General features: G+C 44.7%; 1 protein-coding gene across 1 annotated transcript in view; it reads left to right on the top strand.

The window, feature by feature from the left end:
* The window catches only part of fam131a (family with sequence similarity 131 member A), a 93004-nt gene extending 68786 nt beyond the window's left edge, over positions 1–24218 (top strand). Inside the window, exons 5-6 of the mRNA XM_033032185.1 lie at positions 16813–16941; positions 22405–24218. Coding sequence (XP_032888076.1) covers positions 16813–16941; positions 22405–22904 — 629 coding nt within the window. The 3' untranslated portion in view covers positions 22905–24218. The remainder of the gene's footprint in view (positions 1–16812; positions 16942–22404) is intronic.
* The last annotated feature ends 2659 nt before the right edge of the window (positions 24219–26877 follow it).

The following is a 26877-nucleotide window of genomic DNA, read 5'->3' as shown; positions in this document are numbered from 1 at the left end:
GGGGTGAGGGGGAAACCGCTTCGGTCGCCTCCTCCATGGAGAGGCGACTTTTTCCAGGTCGCCTCCCCTGTGGCCTAACATCAAGGATCGGCGCGGCCTTTCCCGGAGACGTGCCCGGGGCTCCAGCGGCGGGCGCAGCGTGGACTCTCGGCGTGGAGCGGGTGAACCCTCGCTGGGGCTCGCTGGAGGGGAGCGCTCCGTTTCACTGGCCCGGGGCAGCCGGCAGCCTGAAGTCGCAGCCTGAAGCCGTGGTCTGCAGAGCTCCAGCTGGTGCGGCGTCTACAGCCCGGGATCCCTCGTGGGGGACCCGGGGGAAGAAGAAGACATCACTGCCGGCCCGCGGCCAACTTCTACTGGGCCGGCATGGACTTACCATCACCCCTGGAGGGGAGCTTCGACCGCTAGCCCTGCAGTCTACGGTGCTTCTGGCTGCGGCGGGGACTTTAAATCTTGACCGCCGGCCTGCGGCCTACAACAACTTAAAGCCGCGGTCTCCGGTGAGGAAGAGCCGATCCTGGACTGACTCTGGACTCTGGTCCTGTACACGGGGGGGAAATGGAAGAGGACTGGCCAGATTTTTGTGCCTTCCACCACAGTGATGAATGCTGTGGTGGATGTTTGTGTTACATTTTGTGTGTTCTTTATTATTGTATCGCTGCTGACAACCCAATCCTTGCCGGGTCACTGCTCGTGTGGTCGACCGGTTGGTGCAGAGAGTAGCTTTGAATGTTTGTCTCTTCGTTGATTGTGTCACTTTCTTTTTTTAAAAGCTACTGTAATGCGCCCTTTAAATTGCCCCTCGGGGATGAATAAAGTGCTTGATTGATTGATTGATTGATTAATTCTCTTCATCTCTTTATTTTTTATTTTAGTTAGTTAAGTGTTTTGTTTGGAGGCCTAGACTTTTTTTATGTGGGGGGGGGGAGGGGGAAACTACCTTTCAGGGTCCCTACCTGGTCGGAGAGGCAGCTTTTCTCCGGGCTGCAGCTTCGACCCGTCCTCGCGGCCTACCAGCGGGCCTGGAGCGGCGTTTCCTGTCGTGGACCGCCCAGAACCTCGGCTTCGGCGGCGGCACAGCGCTGGAGCGCTATCGCGGAGCGGGCGATGCCTTGCCTGGGTCGCCGCGCTGGAGCTCCGGTGAGCTGAGACCGCCGGGTAAAACATCGCGGAGCTGCGGGACTGTGGAGCGACCAGCTGCGGGCGGCGGCGCTGAACTTAACATCGGGAGCCTGGGATCTCTAGATGAGATCGCCAGTTGTGGAGCTCCAACCGGCGTGGCCTTGTTGGCTTCGGAAGCCGCGGCCTCCAGTACAGAGGCGGCCGTTCCAGGGTTCCCAAGCCGCTGTGAGGACTCTCCCGGCGCCGAAGCAACATCACCCGTCGAGAACGGCCAGGAACATCGGGCCTCCATAGAGGCAACTGTGGAGGCCTCAATAGGCCCGACTATGGGTGAACTGGGATTGGGGACTGGACTTTGTGCCTTCCCTCATGGTGGGAGCCATTGTGGGGGGATGTTCTATGTGTTTAAGACTCTCATTGGTGTTATGTCTGTATTCTTTTTTTGTGTGCTGCAAAATGGCAAAAAGCATTTCACTTCACTACACCTGGGTGTATGTGAATGTGACTAATAAAATACCTTTGATACCTTTGATAATTGATGTATGAAGAAGGGTCTCGACCCAAAACGTCACCCATTCCTTCTTTCCAGAGATGCTGCCTGACCCACTGAGTTACTGCAGCATTTTGCATCTATCTTCATTCATTGATAAATATCCTTCTTGAGGTTTTCTTCTGAGGGAATGTCAGTTTTAAATCATTTTAAAATGTCTTCCTTTCATCCTAATAACATGTTTTTGTTCGCTTTCTGTTACTTGCAAATGAATGCTTTTTGAAATAATAGATTAAATATGTCTAAGAAGTGATATTTGGAGGCTGTTCTTAGGAAAGAAATTAAATTGTAATGGACCGCTGATGTTCCATCATCTTTGTAATGGTTTGGGTAGTTTATAGCTCGGAGATTAACAGGTTGAAGGTGGTTTAGATAAATCGGCTCTAATTTTGTACATTCAAATTTGAGTTGAAAACCTTTCTGCTTATTTCCTACCTGCAAATAGTTGTCCCAAGTTCCTAATTTATGTTAGGGCTCAATCGGCAGAATTTTGGGGAGCAGACTGCCATTTTATTTTGATGATTTTAGTATTGCTGGTATCTTTAAACTTCCGGAAATTGTCTTGGCAAATGAATTTTGGTTGTCAGGTGTCTGCAGCCCAATTAGCAATTCCATGGAGGAAACACCTTGTGCTTTCGTCTCCATGCATATGGCTAATCTAAGAGAGAGAGAGCACACCAGCAAGCTTGTGGGCGGTAACCACCGGATCAGCAATATTGGTGAAGATCCGGACTAGATTACATAAGGAATGTGCAGCATGCATAACCTGTGTGGTAATATATCTATATGACTAAATCTCTGATCTTGACCGCTTTTGGCCGACTGTGCTGCAATTTCCAAGAGAACGCCGCCACCTACGGCCGTCATTTTTGGCCACCTCGCTCAGAGCCCCCCTCTGCCATATGAGTGTGGAGGATTTTTTCCGTCGTTGAAAAATGAGAGAGATATTAATGTTTTTACAAAATTCCCCATTCTCTCTGCTGCCCCCGCTGGCGGCAGGGGGAGGGACTATAAAACCAGGAAGTGTCGTGCCTCACTCAGTCTCTGCTGGACCCAGGAAGCGAGAGGGTCTGGCAGAGACTGAGCTGCGAATAACACTGAACGCACGTCTACTCCACGGTGAGTCCCCTCGATGCGGCTGTAAAGCAGCTGCAGCCCTTTTTAACAAGTTTGTGTTCACAAAATGAATTTTGGTTGTCGGGTGTCTGCAGACCAATTGTTTGCCTCGCCTTTTTTTTAACTAGTTTGTGTTCACAAAATGAATTTTGGTTGTCGGGTGTCTGCAGCCCAATTGTTTGCCTCGCCTTTTTTGACAAGTTTGTGTTCACAAAATGAATTTTGGTTGTCGAGTGGCTGCAGCCCAATTGTTTGCCTTGGCTTGGCTTTTAAAATCGTTGCAACAGTTGCATGCCTGCCCAAGCATCCATACGGCCCACAAAGTCTATTCTAGCCCTCTGGAAACCAGTACCTTCGGCCCGCAACACCCATACTAGCGCAACAGACAGCCCCCCCCCCCACCCCCCCACTGGTGAGCAGTATTGGAATTGGTGGGGAGGTGGAATATTGCGTTGGTGACCAGCCCTCCCGTATGATGCTGGGACCCAACGGGTCCCACTTAGTCTAGTATATATATATATATATCTAGTATCGACACACTAATCTACTATAACCAAGTAACGCTTGCATCCCATCTCCCTCCATCCTTCCCCACCCAAGTCAAAGTCATCTTGTCTCTTTGTCCATATAACTCCTTATTACACAGCCCACAGCAAGAAATCGACCATTTCCTTGATCGTTACTTATTTGAATATCTTTCATTCATTTTGTTCTATATCTCTCTATATCACCATCTATATCTCTCGTTTCACTTTCCCCTGACTTTCAGTCTGAAGAAGGGTCTTGACCTGAAACGTCACCTATCCTTTTCTCCAGAGATGCTGTCTAACCCGCTGAGTTACTCCAGCTTTTTGTGTCGATCTTCGGATGCACAAAGAAGCTGCGTGGAAGGAGAACACCACTTCTCAAGCTGCCTACTTGTCCCATCAGGCACGTCTTGCCCCATTTGTGGAAGAGCCTTGCGATTCCCACATTGACCTCAGTAGCCACCTCAAGACCTACAAAACTAGAATGGAAGCAAGTTCTTCCAGATAGAGGGGCTGCCTGAGAAGCACAGTTTAGATTTGAGAAAGCAGTGAAGTGAAAGTGGTTTGCTAAAATATCGCAGTAGTAGTTAGTGAGAAATGGAGATTTGGTTGAGCTGCTTTATTCAGTTTTATCTATTGTCACATGTACCGAGGGACGGTGAAATGCTTTGGTTGCGTGCTATCCAGTCAGCGGAAAGACAATATGTGATTACAATCGAGCCATTTACAGTGTATAGATACATGATAAGGAAGGTGTAACATGGGAAGGCAGCTTGGAGAACCCAGGAATATTCAACTTTTGATATACAACAGTTGTATCGACAAAGGTTTTAGCAGTGAATGGACTGAGGTAACGGACGGACTCAGATGCCTGTATGTAGATGGATATGTGGGGTTGAAACTCTGCCCTAACACAAATTAGCTACCTGGATTCCAACATGGCGGCATATAAGTAGAGACAAATCATAACAGATTTATTTCCTATTTTACACAGTGTTTGTGATTTAACATTCTTTCTGCTTAAAGAATTAGTGTATGGTCCTTTGCAATCTCATTTCTGTATGAGGCACAGAAATATCAGATTGAGAACTGTTTAAGAAGGAACTGCAGGTGCTGGAAAATCGATGGCAGACAAAAATGGTGGAGAAACTCAGCGGGTGAGGCTGCAACTATGGAGCGAAGGAAATGGGCAACGTTTCAGGTCAAAACCCTTATTCAGATTGAGAACAGTCTGAAACAACCTGCATTTGGAACAGAGTTGGAGGTGGAAAGGTTGAACCCCCGAAGGGAGATGAATACAATGATGTGGATGTTTCCTGCATCTATTCAGGGAAAGTGCAGTTCGTCAGGAGAGCATGAATAGATGCAGGAAACATCCACATCATCAGTAACCATGCCTGACGTCACATAGGCAGGAGTCAAGAGTATGTATGGTTACTGATGCTGTGACTTGCCAAGTAACAGCATTAATGAGAAAGCCATGACCAGCAGCAGCCTTTGGGAGAACTCAGCAGGTCAGGTGCCACATGGTAAATGTCACACAGATAGGTGACATTTTGTGTCGGGGCCCTTCTTCACACTAATTATAGTGTGACTGGGCCCAGGGAAGGGGGGGGGGGGGGGGGGCCCCCAGAGAAAGTAAAGGTTACTTGTATAGATCCGATTGAAGGTACTAACCTACAAACAACTCTTCCTTCTTTCCCCCCACCCCCACCCCCCGTACCTGTGCCCCACCTGGAATCTCACCCATTCCTCCCCTTCCCCTCCACCTATATTCCCTCCTCCGCATGCACAATCCGTCCCTCCTCCGCATGCACCTCTGCTATCCTTTTCTCATACCTTTTAGTCTTTTCATCTCCGGTCTTTGTCCAACCTATCAAAAAAAAACCCTCACCTGCATCCACCTATCACTCCCCATGCTCTGCCCAGCCTCTCTTGTTTTCCAGCTGTCACCCTACTTCCCCCACCCCCCCGACCACCACAATAAATCTGGAAAGGTCTCTGGCAGCAGCTCTACCGCTACGCCACTGTGCTGTGCTGCCCTAGGACTTTCTGGCGTTTATTGTGAACCAGAATCTGCAGTCCTTGTATCTACAACTTCTTTTAAAGCCATGTTATGTCTTGATTAAATAAGAGAGGAACCGGTATTGCACTAGCCAAAACAATGGCAGGAAATTAGAGAACCAAGGCATAGACAAATACTGCATAAGTCTTGGACAGCAACGAAAGAAAATACGCCATTGGTATAGGTCCAAGGAATGAGCTCAGCAGAGGATGATCAATGTAGGAAAGGAACTGCAGGGGCTGGTTCATACTGAAGATCCACAAAAAGCTGGAGTAACTCAGCGGGACAGGCAGCATCTCTGGATAGAAGGAATGGGTGATATTTTTGGGATGGGAGATTGCAACCTTCAAAGGTCCGCCCTGTTTCGCCGAATGCAGTCAACCTGGTGTGCACAATCAAGTAAGATCAAATAGAACAAGTTGTCCTACAACTTTAGGCTGTGGACGCCATACACAAGAAGAAGAAGAAGAAGTGATATTTTGGGTCGAGACCCTTCTTCGGTCTGAGAGTCAGGGGAGAGGGTGACACAGATATGGAAGGATAAGGTGTGAAAACAAGAGATCAAAGGGGACAAAGTTGAAGGAAAGTGTAGAATAGATCACTGTTAGTTAGGAGAACGTTTAATCAGGAAGACAGTCAGACTGGCTGCTTATTGCTCATAGACCTTTAGAGGAGTTTTCACGGCAACGTCCTGTGATGAAAGAGCCTGTTCTACCCAACCTCCTTAAGAGAGGAACTTGGACCTTTGTGTGGGGAAACATCTCCCAAACCAAATCGAGAACAACCAGTGAGGCTGCAGACTTTAAACAAAGAATGTAAGTTAGAACACGTCATTCAATCCCTGATCATGTACAGGCATCCAAATCAAAAGAAAGAAGATTGAATTAAAAGTGGGAAAGACAATATCTCTATGACATTACGGGTCAAGACCCTTCTTCAGTCAGGTGAAAGGGAAACAAGATATATACAGTGCCCTCCATAATGTTTGGGACAAAGACTCATCATTTGCCTCTGTACTCCACAATTTGAGATATGTAATAAAAAAAAACACGTGGTTAAAGTGCACATTGTCAGATTTTATTAATGGATATTTTTATACATTTTGGTTTCACCATGTCGAAATTACAGCTGTGTTTATACATAGTTCCCCCATTTCAAGGCACCATGATGTTTGGGACACATGGCTTCATTGGTGTTTGTAATTGCTCAGGTGTGTTTAATTGGCTCCTTAAGGCACCTAGTCTTTCCTCCAGTCTTTCCACCACTTTTGGAAACTTGTATTGCTGTTTATCAACATGAGGACCAAAGTTGTGCCAATGAAAGTCAAAGAAGCCATTATGAGACTGAGAAACAAGAATAAAACTGTTAGAGACATCAGCCAAACCTTAGGCTAACCAAAATCAACTGTTTGGAACATCATTAAGAAGAAAGAGAACACTGGTGAGCTTACCAATCGCAAAGGGACTGGCAGGCCAAGGAAGACCTCCACAGCTGATGACAGAAGAATTCTCTCTATAACAAAGGAAAATCCCCAAACACCTGTCTGACAGATCAGAAACACTATTCAGGTGTAGATTTGTCAATGACCACTGTCCGCATAAGACCATGAACAGAAATACAGAGGCTAAGAGGAGGGAAGAGACTGGAGACCTAAGACTTTTGCCTCCATCACAGTGAGGAGATGTTGGGTGGACTCACTGCGGTGGATGTTAATATGTGTTTATTGTTGTTTTTTATTGTATTGTATTGTATGTATGACTGCTTCAATTTCGTTCAGACTTCGGTCTGAATGACAATAAAGGCTATCTAATCTAATCTAATCTAATCTACTCTACAAGAGGCAAACCACTGGTTAGCCGCATAAATAGGATGGCCAGGTTACAGTTTGCCAAGAAGTACTTAAAAGAGCACCCACAGTTCTGGAAAAACGTCTTGTGGACAGATGAGCTGAAGATTAACCTATTGGTTAAGAAGGAACTGCAGATGCTGGAAAATCGAAGGTAGACAAAAATGCTGGAGAAACTCAGTGGGTGAAGCAGCATCTATGGAGTGAAGGAAATAAGCTTCGCTCCATAGATGCTGCCTCACCCGAAGATTAACTTATATCAGAGAGATGGCAAGAGCAAAGTACGAAGGAGAGAAGGAACTGCCCAAGATCAAAAGCATACCACCTCATCTGTGAAACATGGTGGTGGGGGTGTTATGACCTGGGCATGTATGGGTGCTGCTCACTTATCTTCATTGCTGATAGTGGTAGCATAATGAATTCTGAAGTGTATAGACACATCCTATCTGCTCAAGTTCAAACAAATGCCTCAAAACTCATTGGCCGGCGGTTCATTCTACAGCAAGACAAGAATCCCAAACATACTGTTAAAGCACCAAAGGAGTTTTTCAAAGCTAAGAAATGATCAATTCTTGAGTGGCCAAGTCAATCACCCGATCTGAACCCAATTGAGCATGCTTTTTATTTGCTGAAGACTGAAGGGGACTAGCCCCCAAAACAAGCATAAGCTAAAGATGGCTGCAATACAGGCCTGGCAGAGCATCACCAGAGAAGACACACAGCAACTGGTGATGTCCATGAATCGCAGACTTCAAGCAGTCATTGCATGCAAAGGATATGCAAAAAAATACTAAACATGACTACTTTCATTTACATGACATTGCTGTGTCCCAAACATTATGGTGCCCTGAAATGGGGGGGACTATGTATAAACACTGCTGTAATTTCTACATGGTGAAACCAAAATGGATAAAAATGGCCTTTATTAATATCTGACAATGTGCACTTTAGCCATATGTAATTTTTTTCTATTACAAATTTCAAATTGTGGAGTACAGAGACAAATAAATAAATGATGGGTCTTTGTCCCAAACATTATGCAGGACACTCAGACAATTAAAAACAAAAGTTTAGTCGAGTACAAAAGATTTTGTGTGCCTTCCAAAACAATTTCCATGAGAAAGTTGTTAAACGATAGCACACTCAGTGAACTGGATGACATTTGTTCCAGTTATTCTTCCTTTCAAGGGCAGCAGAGTGGCGCAGCTGGGAGAACTCGGGTTCGATCCTGACTACAGGTGCTGTCTGTGTAGAGTTTGCACGTTCTCGTTGTGATCGCGTGGGTTTCCTCCGGGTGCTCATGGCTATCTCCCACATCCCAAAGATGTGTGGGTTTGTTGTTTAATTGCCATTGTAATTTGCCCCTTGATCCAGTGGATGAGAAAGGTGGCTAACTTAGAGCAAGTGTGAATGAGTGATCGATGGTTGGCATGGACTCAATGGGCCGAAGGGCCTACTGTATCTCTACAATTAAAAATAAACTAAATCAATCCTGCTCTGCTATTTCAAAATCACCAACCATTCCCCTACTTACAGAACGTTCCCATGCAACCACTGGAGTGCCCTTCCATCTTCTCTCTTTCCATTAACCAGGGACCCAAATAGTCCTTCACAGTCAAGCAGCTGTTTGCTCTTCTTGCAATCTACTATAATGTACTCACCATGTGCTCTTCAAATTGGGCCATTCAAGTGTGACCCAGAGACTAAGAGCTCCCTGTGCATGAAGAGTCTACAGATGCTGGTTTAAACCAAATATAGATAGAAAATGCTGGAGTAACTCAGCAGGACAGGCAGCATCTCTGGAGAGAAGGGATGGGTGATGTTTCGGGTTAAGACCCTTCTTCAGACTGCGTGTAACATGTTACCTGCAACATTTTTCCTTGTTCCCATTCCCATTCTGACCTATCCATCCGTGGCTTCTTGCACTGTTATATGGAGGCCACAGATGGATAGGGAGATTGAAGAAAAATACTGCAAGTTCTGTTTGGGCACATTTCTGCCAGGCCCATTATCGAATTCTACGAGAACAAACACGCAAAATGCTGTAGTAACACAGCAGGTCAGGCAGCATCTCTCGAACACATGGATAGGTGATGATTTGGGTCGGGACCCTTCTTCAGACTGTATGTAGCAGTGCGGGGGAAGCTAGAAAAGAGATGGGGTGAGACAAATCTGTGCAAGTGATAGGTGGATACAGGTGTGTGTGGGGGGGGGGGGGGGGGGGGGGGTAGAGGGAGAGGGGGAGGTGGGGTTGATTTGCAGATGGTGAAGGAAGACCAGAGATGAAAATGCAAGAAGTGTGAGACCAGGACATACTTCTTCTTGCGTATGGCGTGCACAGCCTAAAGTTGTAGGACAACTTGTTCTATTTTACTTCGGAGTCACGTAAGTGACTACGTGAAGAACCCGCTTCCAACGCATGCGTGTCATATCGCTACACGCATTGCACGAGTCAACAGAAGGGTGGAGGACATCCCCCAGTAACGGGAGAAGGAAAAAAGGACCAGCAAAAGGCAGGTAAGGACTCTGCATTTTTATTCACAGAAAAATGGACAGAGTGAAAAGGAAGCGGTCTGCAAAAAAGCTGCCCGAGAAACGCGTTGTAAACGTGGATGAACGGCAGAGACAGCAGCCGTCGGCTCTAGAGGTTTACTCACCGGCCGGGAGGCAAAGTTCAAACGAAAACGCACCATCTAGCAGAGCCCGACTTGGAGCAGCAGCGGGCGACCAGCCCGTATCAATATCGGACCAGGGCTGAACGGGTGCGGCAGACGGAACAACCCCGCTATGAGTGGCTGCATACGGAGCAGCCAGGAGAAACAGCTGACCGGGAACAGACGTGGACCGACAGTCAGGACCGGTGTGGCCAGCGGCGGGACGAGGAAAGCCTGCAAACCAGCACCCGTGAGTACCGGGGACGGGAACAGCGGGGATACAGAGAAGAGCAGCACACTGCTGAAAGGCTGCAGGAATGGGAGCAGCCAAAAATAGCAAGTGCAGCTCACCGTCTAAAGGAGCTGCTGGAGGAGCTCCTTCACAGTGGCAGTCCCATGAATGTGGAGACTAGCCACAGTGGGCAGACAAGCCCCATATGGGTACCCCGTGAGGGACCCCCTGAAATCTCGACCTCTTCGGAGGAGAGTGGGCAGGACCCTGATGGGCCAGACCCTGATCACACAGCTTCCCATGATCCTGAATCTGCAGAAAAACATACACTGCTGGACATGGTGGCTGATTACTTCAAACCAAGTCAAACAGGGGCAGACTTGGATTCCAGGATGGCAGCCAGTATTAACTACATGTCTGGCCATCAACTCCAACAACAAATATTCACAGAGACACTGGCCAGACATCTGCCACCTGGTAACTGTGATGTATTACAAATCCCCAGTGTCAACCAATGCATTTGGAAGCATATGGGGAAGGAAAAAGATGGGGGTTGCAGGATTATCATTGACCTTTCAACCCTAAACACATTCGTTCAATATGTTCATTTTAAGATGGATACCTTTATCACTGCTAAAGAATTAGTATCAGCTGGTTTCTATATGACAAGCATTGACTTAAAAGATGCATACTATACAGTACCCATCAGAGGGGAACACAGACGGTAGTTAAGTGTAAATTGATACCAGAAACGAATATGGATTATCTAGGATTCACCATTAACACGGTCAATATGTTAGTAACTTTACCAATAAATAAAGCCGCAGCCCTACAGGAGGATTGCAGCGAGCTTCTTAACACCAACAGACCCTCCATTAGACGGGTAGGCCGGATAATTGGGAAGATTGTGGCTTCATTCCCGGCCACACATTTTGGGCCATTACATTATCAAAATTTGCAAAGAGCAAAAATTAGAGCACTCAAATTTAACAAAGGTCATTTTGATAGACCTATGGAGCTGCCTACGGAAGCTATAATTGAACTACAGTGGTGGGAACATAGCATTAGGTATTGCTCCAACCCCATCATTATTGACAACTCGTCTATGGTATTACAAAATGGTGTATCCAAAGAAACATTTGGATATCGGCAACATACCTACCAGGTAAGCTAAATTCAGTGGCAGACACCAGGTCACGCACATTTAATTTAAACACGGAATGGATGTTAAATAAAAATGTATTTGCTGAAATTACAGCAAAATATGGTAGACCAGATATTGATATTTTTGCGTCCAGGTTGAATCACCAATTACCAAGGTATGTGTCCTGGGAACCAGACCCTGGGGCAGAAGCTACAGATGCTTTCTCACTGCATTGGGGGAAATTGCGTTTTTTATGCTTTTCCCCCATTCTGCATCATCAATCGGGTACAAAGGAAAATTCAACAATATTCGGCATCTGGGATTCTCATAGTACCCGATTGGCCTACTCAACCGTGGTATTCGGTCATACAGGGGATGGTGTTAGAACCATGTTCCATTATTGGACATAGCCCGAATTTATTAATTCCTCCAGTAACTGGAGGGGGGCAGTCACCCATGCCATAAGACTATGGATTTGTTGATTTGTAGAGTCTGAAAGACCCACTACACGGCATGGGGCTGTCAGACAGGACGATGAATCTCATCACATCCGCACAAAGACTGTCAACAAGGAAGCAGTACCTCGGACACATCAAGAAATGGGGCATATACTGCTTTGACAACAACCTAGGCCAAAGGGCCAAGAACATTCCGGCCGTATTGGAATTCTTAACAAACCTCCATTATGATAAACGATTGGGCTACAGTGCCATCAATAGTGCCAGAAGTGCACTCTCCAATTACCTATCACAAGGAACAGAGCGGCACACGGTGGGAACACACCCCCTGGTAACAAAACTTATGAAGGATATATTCAATGCAAATCCCCCTAAAACCAGGTACTCCAAAATCTGGGATGTGGGTGTCGTTTTAAACATGCTGAGGAGCTGGTCGCCCATAAACAGCATTATCACTGCAGAAACTGACCATGAAGATGGTTATGCTCATGGCGTTAGTTACTGCACAACGAGTCCAGTCATTAAGCAAACTGAGTCTGGACTCCTTGATCATCTCACGAGAGAAACTGGTGTTTGTCATACATGAGTTAATAAAACAAACAGACCAGGTTCATCGGGTCAAGTGATTGAATTTATGGCATATCCATATGACGAACGTCTGTGTATAGCAAGACATATCCAATTATACATGGAATATACTAAGAGCATTCGAGGTCAGGAAATGGCTTTGTTAATTTTCTTACAAGAAACCGCACAAAAGGGTCACGACCCAAACTATCTCAAGGTGGCTCAAATGTGTCCTAAAGATGGCAGGAATAGACACTAATGGTTTTAAATCTCATTCCACCAGGGCTGCAGCAACATCCGCAGCAAAAATTCTGAGGTACCCACGGACCTAATCCTCAGAATAGCAGGATGGTCATCCGAAAGGACTTTCCAAAGGTTTTATAATAAACCAGTTTTGGAGCCATCATCATTTTCGGAAAGCATTTTACGTTCAATATTATAATTTGCCCGAAGGGTTACATGGCTATGATTTCAATTAATAAATGTATTTTCTCGTTATATCACACAAGTCTTTGTATAAGTGTGTCTAAAATTGCTAATGATACTCTCTCCCGATACCCAAGGCAGTTGTGAAGCATGGACTCGTTCCACGGCATGAGGTCACAGAGCTTTGAAATCTTCACGTAGTCACTCACGTGACTCCGAAGTAAAATAGTAAGATTAAACGAGAACTTACCAGTTTGAAGTTTGATCTGTATTTTATGAGGAGGAACGTTGAGGGAATACGTGCCCTCCGCTCCCACCCTCCTATGATCATATCAAAACTGGTATCTCTTTGATAATCTTACTATGTTAGGTCATTATAGTTTCTGTGACCTCACACCGCTGCTTTGAAGAATGACACGCATGCGTTGGAAGCGGGTTCTTCACGTATTCCCTCAACGTTCCTCCTCATAAAATACAGATCAAACTTAAAACTGGTAAGTTCTCGTTTAATCTTACTATTTGATCTTATTTGATTGTGCACGGCAGGTCGATTGCATTCGTCGAAACAGGGCGGACCACGTGAAGGTTGCAATCTCCCACCCCAGACCAAAACATACGTAAACATAGAAAAGGCATGAAATGCAATGCCAGAGGAAGGAATATAGGTGAAAGGGGCCAGGGTGAGGGGATAAGGTGAAGTGAGTGTACATCCAGGTGGGGCTCAGAGAAGAGGGGGATAAATAGGGGGGAAAGGGGCAAGGTGGGTGCTTGTAGCTACCTAGAATTGGAGAATCCATGTGGACTGTTCATTTGGTGCTGTTCATTTGGCTTACATGTGGCAATGGAGGAGGCCCAGGACAGAACGCTCAGTATGGGAATGGGAAGAGGAGTTAAAATGGTCAGCAGCCTGGAGATCCAACCGGCCTTGTTAGACTGAGCGCGTGTTTGACAAAACATTTTCCTTATCTATACTTGGTCTCGCTGATGTAAAGAAGGCTACATCAGGAAGACCTAGTGCATTAGATCAGGGTGAGAGGAGGTGCGCGTGAACCTCTGTCTCAACTGGGAGGGCGGCTGGGCTCCCTGGATGGATGTGAGTTAGCAGGTCTAGGGACAGAAGATAGACACAAAATGCTGTAGTAACTCAGCGGGTCAGATGTTCATTCTTCAACCTGAGGTACAGCAATTGGTCTTTTTTCTGAGTCAAAATTGGCTATTTCTTCTGTAAGTCATCCATCAGCGATATTGGTAGTACTCAGTACTCAGTACAGCCTGAACCACAGAACATATCCCACAACCCTGCAGTTCAATACTTTAAAAAAGAAATCAAAATCATTTTTATTTAGCTTTCAGGACATAACAAAGTGCAAAGTTGTCTATTTGTTACAGACAGAGTGTACGAAAAGAATAAATAAAAAACAACTTATGCTAACATATAACAAGACAACAACAATAAAAGAAAAATGACCCCTCCCCAGTCACTGCCAGTGAGCAGATGCAAATATCAGCCTGTCACAACAATAATCCACGATAAATGAATGGGTAGACTGTTAAGCTGTTAAACTGTGCTTGATGATCAAGTATTTATAAAGTCTGGAATGCATTTAAGAAGGTCCCCATGCTTTCTGAAACCTTCCATTTGAGTGTTGAAGTGAGTACCTGGTTTTCTCATATCTCAAAAGCCAAATTATCTACTTTTTACCCTGAGGTTAGTCCATTCTGTGTTAAATGTAAAATTTCTGAAGCCTCTCTTATCCATATGTATTGGTCATGCCCCAGCCTTAACAAGTTCTGGCTAGCGGTCTTTCATACATTATCCCAGGTGTTAAACATCAAATTGGAACCAAAGCCTCTAATCGCTCTTTTTGGGGTCACTGGTGAGGAGGTTAGATTAACTGCAGATAAACGCCGCACTATATCTTTTGCTTCTCTTCTGGCTCGGCGAACAATCCTGCTCAGGTGGACGGAACCTACCCCGCCCACTCATACTCAATGGCTGACAGATATTATGTCCTGCCAAATGCTCGAGAAAATACTTTTAAATTCCTTTGTGTACAGTATATATTCTCACACTCTAACTACCCTTATTTCATTGCTTTTGTTTATTTTTCCACTTCCTAAGCGCCCGGAGGGTGGTGAGTACCTGGAACGCGCTGCCAGGGGTGATGGTTGAAGCAGATACATTAGTGGCATTCAAGGTAGACACAAAATGCTGGAGTAACTCAGCGGGTCAGGCAGCATCTCTGGAGAGAAGGAATGGTGACGTTTCGGGTCGAGACCCTTCTTCAGACTGATGTCAGGAGAGGGGGCAGGACAAAGAGAATGTAGGCGGAGACAGTAAGACTGGTGGGAGAACTGGGAAGGGGATGGAGAGAGAAAACAAGGGCTTCTGAAATTAGAGAAGTCAATGTTCATACCGTTGGGGTGTAAGCTGCTCAAGCGAAATATGAGGTGCTGTTCCCCCAATTTGCGCTGGGCCTCACTCTGACAATGGAGGCGGCCCAGGGCAGAAAGGTCAGATTGGGCATGGGAGGGGGAGTTGAAGTGCTGAGCAACCGGGAGATCAGGTAGGTTAAGACAGACTGAGGGGAGGTGTTCAGTGAAACGATCGCCGAGCCTGATTTAAAATACTTTTGGATAGGCATATGGATATGAAGGGACATGGGTTATGTGCAAGTGGATGTGATGGTCTTGGCATCATGCTGTGCACAGACATTGTGGGCTGAAGGGCCAGTTCTTGTGCTGTACTGTTCAATGTTCTATCCCCATTAACCCATCAAGTAGATAACTTCTACAACTTATCTCTTAGAAACTCTAATCTCATACATTTTGTAATTTAAAACTAACTTGTTTTCATTTTCTGAATTCTGAGGAAATGTCTTTACAAGTTCATGTGATAGGAGCAGCATTAAGCCATTCGACCCATAAAGTGTACTCCACCATTCATTCATGGCTGATCTATCTCTCCCTCCCCTGCCTTCTCATCATAACAAGTTCACAAGTTATAGGAGTAGAATAGGCCATTCGGCCAATCGATTCTATTCCGCCATTCAATCAAGGCTGATCTCTGCTTCCCAATCCCATTTTCCTGCCTTCTCCCCATAACCCTTGGCACCCGTTCTAATCAAGAATTTGTCTCTCTGCCTAAAAAATATCCACTGACTTGGCCTCCACAGCCCACTGTAGCACAGATTAACTGCCCTCTGACTAAAGAAGTACCTCCTCACCTCCTTTCTAAAAGAGCACCCTTTAATTCTGAGGCTATGACCTCTGATCCTAGACTCTCCCTCCAGTGGAAACATCCGTTCCCCTAATGCCTAACCCCTGACACCTGTACCAACCAAGAATCTATCTATCTCTGCTTTAAATATATCCATTGACTTGGCATGCACAGTCTTCTGTGGCATTGAATTCCACAGATTCACCACCCTCTGGCTAAAGAGGTTCCTCCTCATCTCCTTCCTAAAGGAATGTCCTTTAATTCTGAGGCTAGGACCTCTAGTTCTAGACTCTCCAACTAGTGGAAACGTTCTCTCCACATCCACCCTATCCAAGCCTTTCACTATTCGGTAAGTTTCAATGAGGTCCCCCCTCATCTTTCTAAACTCCAGCGAGTACAGGCCCAGTGCCGACGAACACTCATTCCTGAGATCATTCTCTTAAACCTCCTCTGGATCCTCTCCAGTGCCAGCACATCCTTGCTCTTTGAACTTGTTTCTCTTTTCACAGTTGCTGCCTAATACTTTGAGTGATTCTAGCATTCGCTAATGTTATTCAATGAAAATACAAGTTGTTCTTGCTCTTGTTCAATTGAGCAATGGTTTGCTGTTCAGATCTGTCTAATTCTAATTCTATCTAACTACAATTCAAATGCATGCTCTTCCACACTGCTGAAACTTTTGATCGGGTAACATTTACAAGTTTCTTATTTACTGCTTTGGCTTACTATTCTGTTTATACAATAGTTGTAAGTGAGATTAATTGTGTATAGACACAAAAAGCTGGAGTAACTCAGCGAGTCAAACAGCTTCACTGGAGAAAAGGAATAGGTGACGTTTCGGGTCGAGACCCTTTTTCAATTATTTTAATTGTCTTAATTGTATTTCAGGTGTGGCGGAGCAGTTTGAAATAGCAGAGGCCAAACTAAAAGCTTGGTCATCTGTTGACGGTGATGAGATGAATGACGACTCATATGATGAAGATTTTGTACCAAACATGGAGAACACACAAGCAGCTGGTAATGGAGACCTCTTCCATGCATTTCTGTAGCATTCATGATTATTCTGCACCTATTGAAGATGCTACAAAAGATATTTCAGCATAGTTTACCTTGTGTTTATTTAGTTATCAATATGCATTATTACTTTTCGCAAAGTCAAGTGTGGAAGTCAAGTCTGGAAATAAGCATTAATGTTGACATTTTATGTCACAATGTTACTTAAGACTTGGATTTCATTTTCCATCTATTTCTGTTCCACCATATCATCTCAGTTTTGAGATTCCTCAGGGAACATTGCTAGTTGTTGCACTTTTGGCAACATTACAAGTTGTCACTGATTCCATTTTTCGCCTTCCTCTGATATTCACTTTCAGGGCCATAGTTCCAATGGCTAGTTATTACTCCTTTGTATGTGGTTGTAATTCATGTTGACAGAGTACATGACCTGACTGGGCTGACCTTCAGCTCTGGGCATCTCTTACTATACGACAATCTCCAATATGAGGAGAGGGGCAGGCAGCGTCTCTGGAGAGAAGGAATGGGTGATGTTTCTGGTCGAGACCCTTCTTCAGACGGAGAGTCAGAGGAGAGGGAATTTAGAGATATGGAAGGGTAAGGTGTGAAAACGATAGATACCCTTACCCTTTCACACCTTCCCTTAGTTTCCATATCTCTAGTTTCCCTATCCCTTGACTCTTAAGTCAGAAGAAGTTTAAGAATAAGGAGTAATCCATTTAGAACGGAGACGAACAAACACTTTTTCTCACAGAGAGTGGTGAGTCTGTGGAATTCTCTGCCTCAGAGGGCAGTGGAGGCAGGTTCTCTGGATGCTTTCAAAAGAGAGCTAGATAGGGCACTTAAAAATAGGGGATATGGGGAGAAGGCAGGAACGGTGTATTGATTGTGGATGATCAGCCATGATCACATTGAATGGCGGTGCTGGCTCGAAGGGCCGAATGGCCTACTCCTGCACCTATTGTCTATTGTCTATTGTCTAAGAAAGGTCTCGATCCGAAACGCCATCCATTCCTTCTCTCCAGAGATGCTGCCTGTCCCGCTGAGTTATTCCAACATTGTGTGTCTATCTTCGGTGTAAACCAGCATCCACAGTTCCTTCCTGCACATAAGGAGAGGGATGCTGCCCCACTTTTTCAACTTCAGATCTTGGAACTTGAGATAATTTATACAATCGCCATTACAAAGTGGCTGGACAGTACAGAAGCAGCTTTGGAAAGTGGGCTGAACATCTGATAGATCTTTTGTAGCCATCATTCTTTCATTTTGCCTCTAATGTGCTCATGCATCCACGTGGAAGTAAGTATTTTAGATCATGCCTATATTCCCTCTGCATGGCAATGCAGGTTGCCAGAATCTGACAGGCCATCTTGACATTTGGTGTTACCATGAACAATTCAAATGCTTTTTAAAAAATAAATTCCAAGTAGCGGTAGACCTACTTCCTTACAGCGCCAGAGAACCGGGTTCGATCCTGACTACGGGTGCTGTCTGTACGGTTTGTACCATCTCCCCGTGACCTGCGTAGGTTTTCTCCAGGATCTCCGGTTTCCTCCCACATTCCAAAGATGCACAGGTTTGTAGGTTAATTGGCTTGGTGTAAATGTAAAAAATTGTTCCTAGTGTGTGTAGGATAGTGTTAGTATGCGCGGATCACTGGTCAGTGCGGACTCTGTGGGCTGAAGGGCCTGTTTCCTCACTGTATCTCTAAGCTAAACTAAATCAACATTACAATTTTAGAATCACCCTCCTTGGTTCATTGTTGTCAGTTGCTTGCAAATGACCTTCTATTTTTCAACCTAATTGAATGAGTAAATTTACTGCTGCCCCTCAGTAGCGGCTAGAATGACTTAAGCGGGAAGTCTTCAAATTACTGAAAATCAAAGAAAAACTGCAGATGCTGGAAACCTGAAATAAAAATCAGAAAATGCTGGAAAAACTCAAGGTCAGCAACACAGTTAATGTTTTAGATCAAACAGCCTTCACCTTGACTGGAAAAGATTATTTTTGCTAATCTCCTTAACTTGACCCACTTGGAAGTTCACTTATACCGTAACCTCTTGGACGAGCAAACCATTTGCAGGCTCAGGTTCTCCACCGCGGTTGATTATTGAGGAAAGGTTTGCACTCAGTCAATGTTCAATTCAGTTCAGTTCAGCTCAGTTTAATTTATTGTCAACCGCAAGAGATGCTACACTTGTCGCTTTACCTCCCCCCTCGACTCCATTCAAGGACCCAAGCAGTCGTTCCAGGTGCGACAGAGGTTCACCTGCACCTCCTCCAACCTCATCTATTGCATCCGCTGCTCTAGATGTCAGCTGATCTACATCGGCAAGACGGCTTGGCGATCGTTTCGTAGAACGCCTCCGCTCGGTCCGCATTAACTAACCTGATCTCCCTGTGGCTCAGCACTTCAACTCCCCCTCCCATTCCAAATCCAACATTTCTGTCCTGGGCCTCCTCCATGGCCAGAGTGAGGCCCACTGTCAATTGGAGGAGCAGCACCTCATATTCCACTTGGGCAGTCTGCACCCCAGCGGTACGAACATTGACTTCTCCAATTTCCGGTAGCCCTTGCTGTCTCCTCCCCTTCTCAGCTCTGCCTCAGCCCTCTAGCTCCTCCTTTTCCTTTCTTCTTCCCGTCCCCACACTACATCAATCTGAAGAAGGGTTTCGGCCCAAAACGTTGCCTATTTCCTTCGCTCCATAGATGCTGCTGTACCCGCTGAGTTTCTCCAGCATTTTTGTCTACCTTCGATTTTCCAGCATTTGCAGTTCCTTCTTGAACATTAATTTATTGTCACCTGCCCGAGGTACAGTGAAAAGCTTTTGCTGCGTGCCATCCAGTCAGCGGAAAGACAATACATGATTATAATCGAGCCAGTGATCATAGTTAAAGTAAGAATAGTTGCTGTAGGAGTAGAGATTGAAGAGTGTGGAGCCATTGTAATATGTGACTGTAGATCTGCTTCTGTGGCGAGCATGTAAATACTTGCCTGGTCTGTGTGCCATGTTGGGAGCATGAGCTGGTGAATTGGCAGAAGAGTCTCCTCATGGTCAGTGCCATGTTTCCAGGCAGGACACATGCTGGATTCTAACGCAGAACAAAAACACTGGACCTTACAACACCTGAGGGATGGCTTTTGTTGGCGGATGCTTACTTCTCAACCTCTCTGCTCTAAATCAGCAATTGATTGCTGGTGCGTGAGCCACACAAGAACAAGATTGATTGCAGAAACTAACATTAGTCTTTTAAAATTAAGATTCCATTATTTTCGTCAATTTAGTTTAGTTCAGAGATACGGCGTGGAAACGGGCTCTTCGGCCCACTGAGTCCGCGCTGACCAGTGACCCCTGTACACTAACGCTATCATATACACACTTTACAATTTACAATTTAACAAAGCCAATTAACCAACAAACCTGTACGCCTTTGGAGTGTGTGAGTACATGGGAGGTCTGGGAGAAAACCCGCGCAGGTCACGGGGTGAACATACAAACTCTGTACTGACAGCGCCCGTAGCCCGCTGTGAGGCAGTAGCTCTACCGCTGCGCCAATGTGCCACCCATGAAGATCTACTGAAGTTGATGAAGATCTACACGGTACATCCAATAGACCCTCTTAGTGAGATACTGCAAACTGAAGGCAGAGGAAGAGCAGAAGGGTGACATGGAGGCGCAGCTAGAGTTGTTGCATTTAGAGTGCTTGCATGGGTTTTCTCTGAGATCATGGGATTCCTCCCACACTCCAAAGATGCACAGGTTTGTAGGTTAATTAGCTTGGTATAAGTGTTAATTGTCCCTAGTGTGTATAGAAACATAGGAACATAGAAAATAGGTGCAGGAGTAGGCCATTCGAGCCTGCACCGCCGTTCAATATGATCATGGCTGATCATCATCGTTAGTATGCGTGGATTGCTGGTCATAGAAACATAGAAACATAGAAAATAGGTGTAGGAGGAGACCATTTGGCCCTTCGAGCCAGCACCGCCATTCATTGTGATCATGGCTGATCGTCCCCAATCAATAACCCGTGTCTGCCTTCTCCCCATATCCCTTGACTCCACTAGCCCCTAGACCTCTTTCTAACTCTCTCTTAAATCCATCCAGTGACTTGGCCTCCACTGCCCTCTGTGGCAGGGAATTCCACAAATTCACAACTCTCTGGGTGAAAAAGTTTTTTCTCACCTCAGTCTTAAATGGCCTCCCCTTTGTTCTAAGACTGTGGTCCCTGGTTCTGGACTCGCTCAACATTGGGAACATTTTTCCTGCATCTAGCTTGTCCAGTCCTTTTATAATTTTATATATTTCTATAAGATACCCCCTCATCCTTCTAAACTCTAGTGAATACAAGCTTAGTCTTTTCAATCTTTCCTCATATGACAGTCCCGTCATCCCAGGGATCAATCTCGTGAACCTACACTGCACTGCCTCAATTACAAGGATGTCCGTCCTCAAATTAGGAGACCAAAACTGTACACACTAATCCAGATGTGGTCACACCAGAGCCCTATACAACTGCATAAGGACCTCTTTACTCCTATACTGAAATTCTCTTGTTATGAAGGCCAACATTCCATTAGCTTTCTTCACTGCCTGCTGTACCTGTAAGCCAACTTTCAGTGACTGGTGTACAAGGACGCCCAGGTCTCGCTGTACCTGCCGCTTACCTAACCTAACCCCATTGAGATAATAATCTTGTTTTTGCCCCTTGTTTTTGCCAGCAAAGTGGATACCCTCACATTTATCCATATTATACTGCATCTGCCACGCATCTGCCCACTAACTCAACCTGTCTAGGTCACCCTGCAACCTCCTAACATCCTCTTCACAGTTCACACTGCCACCCAGCTTTGTGTCATCCGCAAACCTGCTAGTGTTGCTCCTAATTCTCTCATCCAAATCATTAATATATATGGTAAACAATGCGCCACCCTGGTACCTGCCTATCAAAAACAGCCTCACATGTATCCATCTAACATTTGCCAGACTTTGTCTTGCCTCCACCTGTCTTCCAGCTTTCTACCCCCCTCCATCCCCCTCTCCACCCCCCCACACCGCAATCAGTCTGAAGAATGGTCCTGACCCAAATGTCATCTATCCATAATAGACGTTAAATGGTGGAGTAACTCAGCGTGACTGGCAGCATCTCTGGAGAGAAGGAATGGGTGACGTTTCGGGTCAAGACCTTCATCTATCCATGTTCATTAGCGATGTTGCCTGACCCGCTGAGTTTCTACTGCACATCATGACTCCTTTTGTAAACCAGGATATGTGGTTGCTTCTATCTCTCCTGATTGTTTTAAACACTGTTTTAAATGAATGTATTAAATATGCTATTTACATTTTGAGTTTATTTACATCTGCTGATCAGGATTTCAGCTCTGAAAAATCATGCCAATAATCTGTGCATCGTAATGAGTGTAAACGCCCCAGTATTTATGCAATATAATATTCTTGTTTCAGATCCAGCAGCACAGCATCCCCAAGTGAATTATTCAAGAGACCGGCTGCACAGTCATCTGTGCCAATTTACGGTGAGACAGGCCTCGTGTGAGCAGGAGAGTGATTCCTCCCAGACCGTCTCTCCAGAGACACTTTGTTCAAGTCTGTGCAGTCTGGAAGACCATCCTTTGCTTAAAGTGGAACTGGACACCCCGACTGAATTAGCCGCAAAACTGTTTGGCCAGATGGACGCGGTGCCTGGTCATCGGGAAGTGATATCTCAGCTGCACCCAAGCGGAAACATTGAATGTGCCTTTAGGAACCTTATCTGTGAGGACTCCTCTTATTCTGTGTCTTACGCTGAATCTTGTTTCACTCCAGAAGAAGACGATATGTCATGCCAAGACTATAAAAGCATTTCAAAGAAGGAGGACGGGGAGTATGAGGGGCGGAGGAAGGTATCAGACGTTGCTTCCTCAGGTGTGGTGTCTCTGGAGGAGGACGAAGCTGAAGATCAATGAATCCTAGTCACCCTGGCATGCATTACTCCCTTTGATACTGGTCTTTAAGCGTCCACACAATCGCTCTGTATTTTGTAAGAGACTACCCTTTGCACAAATAATTGCCTGAGGTTGGGTTGCAAAGGTACAAGCACTTCACTGGTTCGCATGCTACAAAGTGCTCAAAGGAACTGTTTGCTGAAATGTTCTTCGCATGGTATGTAGCTCAAGCTTTGAGAACCTTTCTTACTGATCTTTAAATTCCGTGCCACGTTATTTTTCATGCTGGAAAGCACTCTCCAGTCTTAATGGCATGGCTACGTCTTGTGTTAAAATGAGCCAAATTATAATCTTCGTACAAGATTAAGCAGCTGTTGGAATGTACTTAAGACCAGACACACAACGTCTTTTTAAAAATATTTAATCAAAGAGGTATTTGCTTTTAATCTACTAGTTTTATACCATTCAACATACTATGGTCTGACAAGTAATTAATTTTCAATGGTCTAATAAAAAAACATGGAAGTGTCTAAATCTTTTAAACTCCCACCGTTGGTTCCTCTAATTTTGGATAAAATAGTTTCCACTGATGCAGTAAAGGAAAAGTGCATTACGATTCAAATTTTATATTTTTGTATTTGTGTCTGCATCTTGTAAGGTACTGCTTGCTGTATATTGCATTGCACGGGGCTTCAGTGCTGTTGTTGTAGGTATATTTCCTGGTTATCACTGTGTGATATCGTTGACAAACAAAGAATACTGTGGTATTACTGACTTTCATAGTACGCTGTTTCAAGTGCAAGTGTTTCAACAAAACATCTGCATAAGAACAATACAGGAATCCTCCCACTCAATTAAAACGCAAGAGACAGCCTGAAATACTGATGGTGAAGGCACACTCGGAGGTTACATTGGTAACATTTCGAAAAAAATCAAAAGTGCGTTCTCCTTGGAATTAATGTACCAACCCTTCAGAGATGATGAAACGTGGTGCGTTTTATTCTTTCCCACGTTACTCAGAAAGGTGCACTATTACAGTACACAGGGCTCTCATTTTCTAATAACCCGTATCAGATGACACACTTGCATGTGAGGAAGATTTTAGTTCATGGCAGTTCTCTACCTATAGCTATTTTGGGTTGTTGATGCTTTCTTGGCATGTAACTGGATTGGCAATGAATAAAACTCCCCTCTGTAAAGTTTTTTTAATTTGACAATGGTTGTTTTCCTGTAAAATCAACAACATCTTTGCTTCATAAGGTCATAAGTGATAGGAGCTGAATTAGGCCATGCGGCCCATCAAGTCTACTCCGCCATTCAATCATGGCTGATCTATCTATCTCTCCTGACCCCATTCTCCTGCCTTCTCCCCATAACCCCTGACACCCATACTAATCAAAAATCTATCTATCGCTGCCTTAAAAATATCCATTGACTTGGCCTCCACATCCTTCTGTGGCAAAGAATTCCACAGCTTTCCTCTGACTAAAGAAATTCCTTCTCATCTCCCTCCTAAAGGAACATCCTTTAATTCTGAGATTATGGCCTCTGGTCCTAGACTCTCCCACTAGTGGAAACATCCTCTCCGCATCTACTCTATCCAAGCCTTTAGTCACAACATTGCCAGATCACAGCAACAAAGCTGCTGTTATTTGACTGGCACAGGCATTTTATTTGGATATGGTGTGTAGATATCATTAATTCTCTTCAGAAACATCATTGTCTTTGATTGTCCACTAACGTACTTTCTTTATGTCATCTGCTCAGCGACTACACTTCCTTCACCTCCAGAATACTGAAGTAACATGATTAGTTTCTACTTACCATGCATAATCTGTTGGTAAAACATAAACTCAGAGTGACAACGTCAACATTAGGAGATCTAACCCTACAAATGGAAAAAACTGTTACTGTTTGGCTGTGGACATGTGATGATATTGCCTGTTTGTTTTGGATGTGTTTGAGTCTGCAACTAAGGAAATGCAAGTCTTTGTTAAAGTCTATTTGTTTTGATAGGGCCTTTTTGCTAAATGCATCTAAGAAACCTTGCCGATTAAACCATTTTAAGTGACTTTTCACAGTGATCGGCATTGGTCGTAGACCTTTCTAAGCTTTGCAAATATTTTTGTTTCTCTTAAAGTTTTGAAAATTCCCACTTCAGTGGAAGATGCCACTGTGAATGCTCTGATGACATCTATTTGCACTTATTTATTTTGTAAAACTGTACATGTATGATGCGGTACTGTTTCTTTAGGAAATAATGTCTTCTTTTGTCTATCCTTTTCTTTGTTATAGCAACAATTAAGAATTCCAAATAAATTATCAGTAAGTTCCTTTGCTTGCTTCAGCTTGTGGACTTTTCTTCTTAGATCTTTCATTAGATATAAAGCTTCTCTAATCTTCCATTAATGTCCAAAATTAAACAAATACATAGGTTTTGGACATTGCCATCATAAGACAAGTAATGATATTGGCATGAAAATAGTAACATTTAATGATAATTATGTTTTAGTTTTATGAAAATATCCCTTTAGGCAACCTCAATAAATCTGTGGGAATAAATGGTTGACATGCAAGAAGTGAATTGCCTGGGTTTGACAGTCAGTAGTAATATAGCAGGGCTCACTGATGGAAATGAAGGAAAGGAGTGAAACAGCAGTAGTTGCTGCCTTACAGTGCCAGAGACCCAGCTTCAATCCTGCCTACGGGTGCTGTCTGGATGGAGTTTGCACGTTCTCCCTGTGACCATGTAGCTTTTCTCCGGGTGCTCCTGTTTCAATAGACAATAGACAATAGGTGCAGGAGTAGGCTATTTGGCACTTCGAGCCAGCACCGCCATTCAATGTGATCATGGCTGCTCATCCACAGTCAGTACCCCGTTCCTGCCTTCTCCCCATATCTCTTCACTCCTCTATCTTTACGAGCTCGATCTAACTCTCTCTTGAAAGCCCCCAGAGAATTGGCCTCCACTGCCTTTGGAGGCAGAGAATTCCACAGATTCACAACTCTCTGTGTGAAAAAGTTTTTCCCTTAATAATTCCTCCCACACTCCAAGAACGTGCAACTTTGTAGGTTAATTGGCTTCTGTAAAATTCCCCCGAGTGTGTAGCATGTGAAACTGGATTAACATAGAACCAGTGTATCGTCGGCGCGGACTTGGTGGGCCGAAGGGCCTCTTTCCATGCTGTAGCTCTATAAACTAAAATAACTAAAACTGGTCTCAAAAACATGGTGGATTCCGTAGCATGGTTCCCTTCTTCCTTGGCCTAGGGTCCTTAAGTAAGTAAGTAAGTAAGTTTAAGTTTATTGGCCATTCACATACAAGGAATTTGCCTTGGTGCTCCGCCCACAAGTAACAACATGACATACAGTGACATTTACGAATGACTTAGAAAACACTAAACATTAATAATAATAAAACATTAATGATAAAACACCATTGATCAAGCATGTGAACCAACAAAATACCAGATCAGAGGGAGGCTACAGATTTTTGGCTGTTGAGTAGAGCAACTACTAGTTGATAAAAACTGTTTTTATGTCTGACTGTTGCAGCTTTGACAATCGCCTTCCAGAGGGAAGTGATTCAAAGAGTTTGTGGCCAGGGTGAGGGGTCAGAGATGATCTTGTCCGCTTGCTTCCTGGCCCTTGCAGTGTACAGTTCATCAATGGAGGGAAGGTTGCAGCCTCTGCTGATCATACGATTCGCTGCAGCCTCCAGGTGTCGTGCTTGGTGGCTGAGCCAAACCAGACCATGATGGAGAAGGTGAGAACAGACTCTACGATGGCCGTGTAGAATTGGACCATCATTGCCTGTGGCAGATTGTGCTTCCTCAGCTGCTGCAGGAAGTACATCCTCTGTTGTGCCTTTTTGACTGTGGAGTTGATGGTAGTCGATGGTAAGGGGTCAGTTCTATTATATTCCTGTCAGCTAGCATCCTTGCTGTGTTTTGAAGGTTATGTAGCAAACCAGAAAGGAGTGGCTCAGATTTAG

The sequence above is a fragment of the Amblyraja radiata genome, chromosome 13 (genome assembly GCF_010909765.2).
Source record: "Amblyraja radiata isolate CabotCenter1 chromosome 13, sAmbRad1.1.pri, whole genome shotgun sequence".
Lineage (NCBI taxonomy): Eukaryota > Metazoa > Chordata > Chondrichthyes > Rajiformes > Rajidae > Amblyraja > Amblyraja radiata.
The sequence above is the reverse complement of the archived record's forward strand: the minus strand, read 5'-3'. Positions and strand labels throughout refer to the sequence as shown.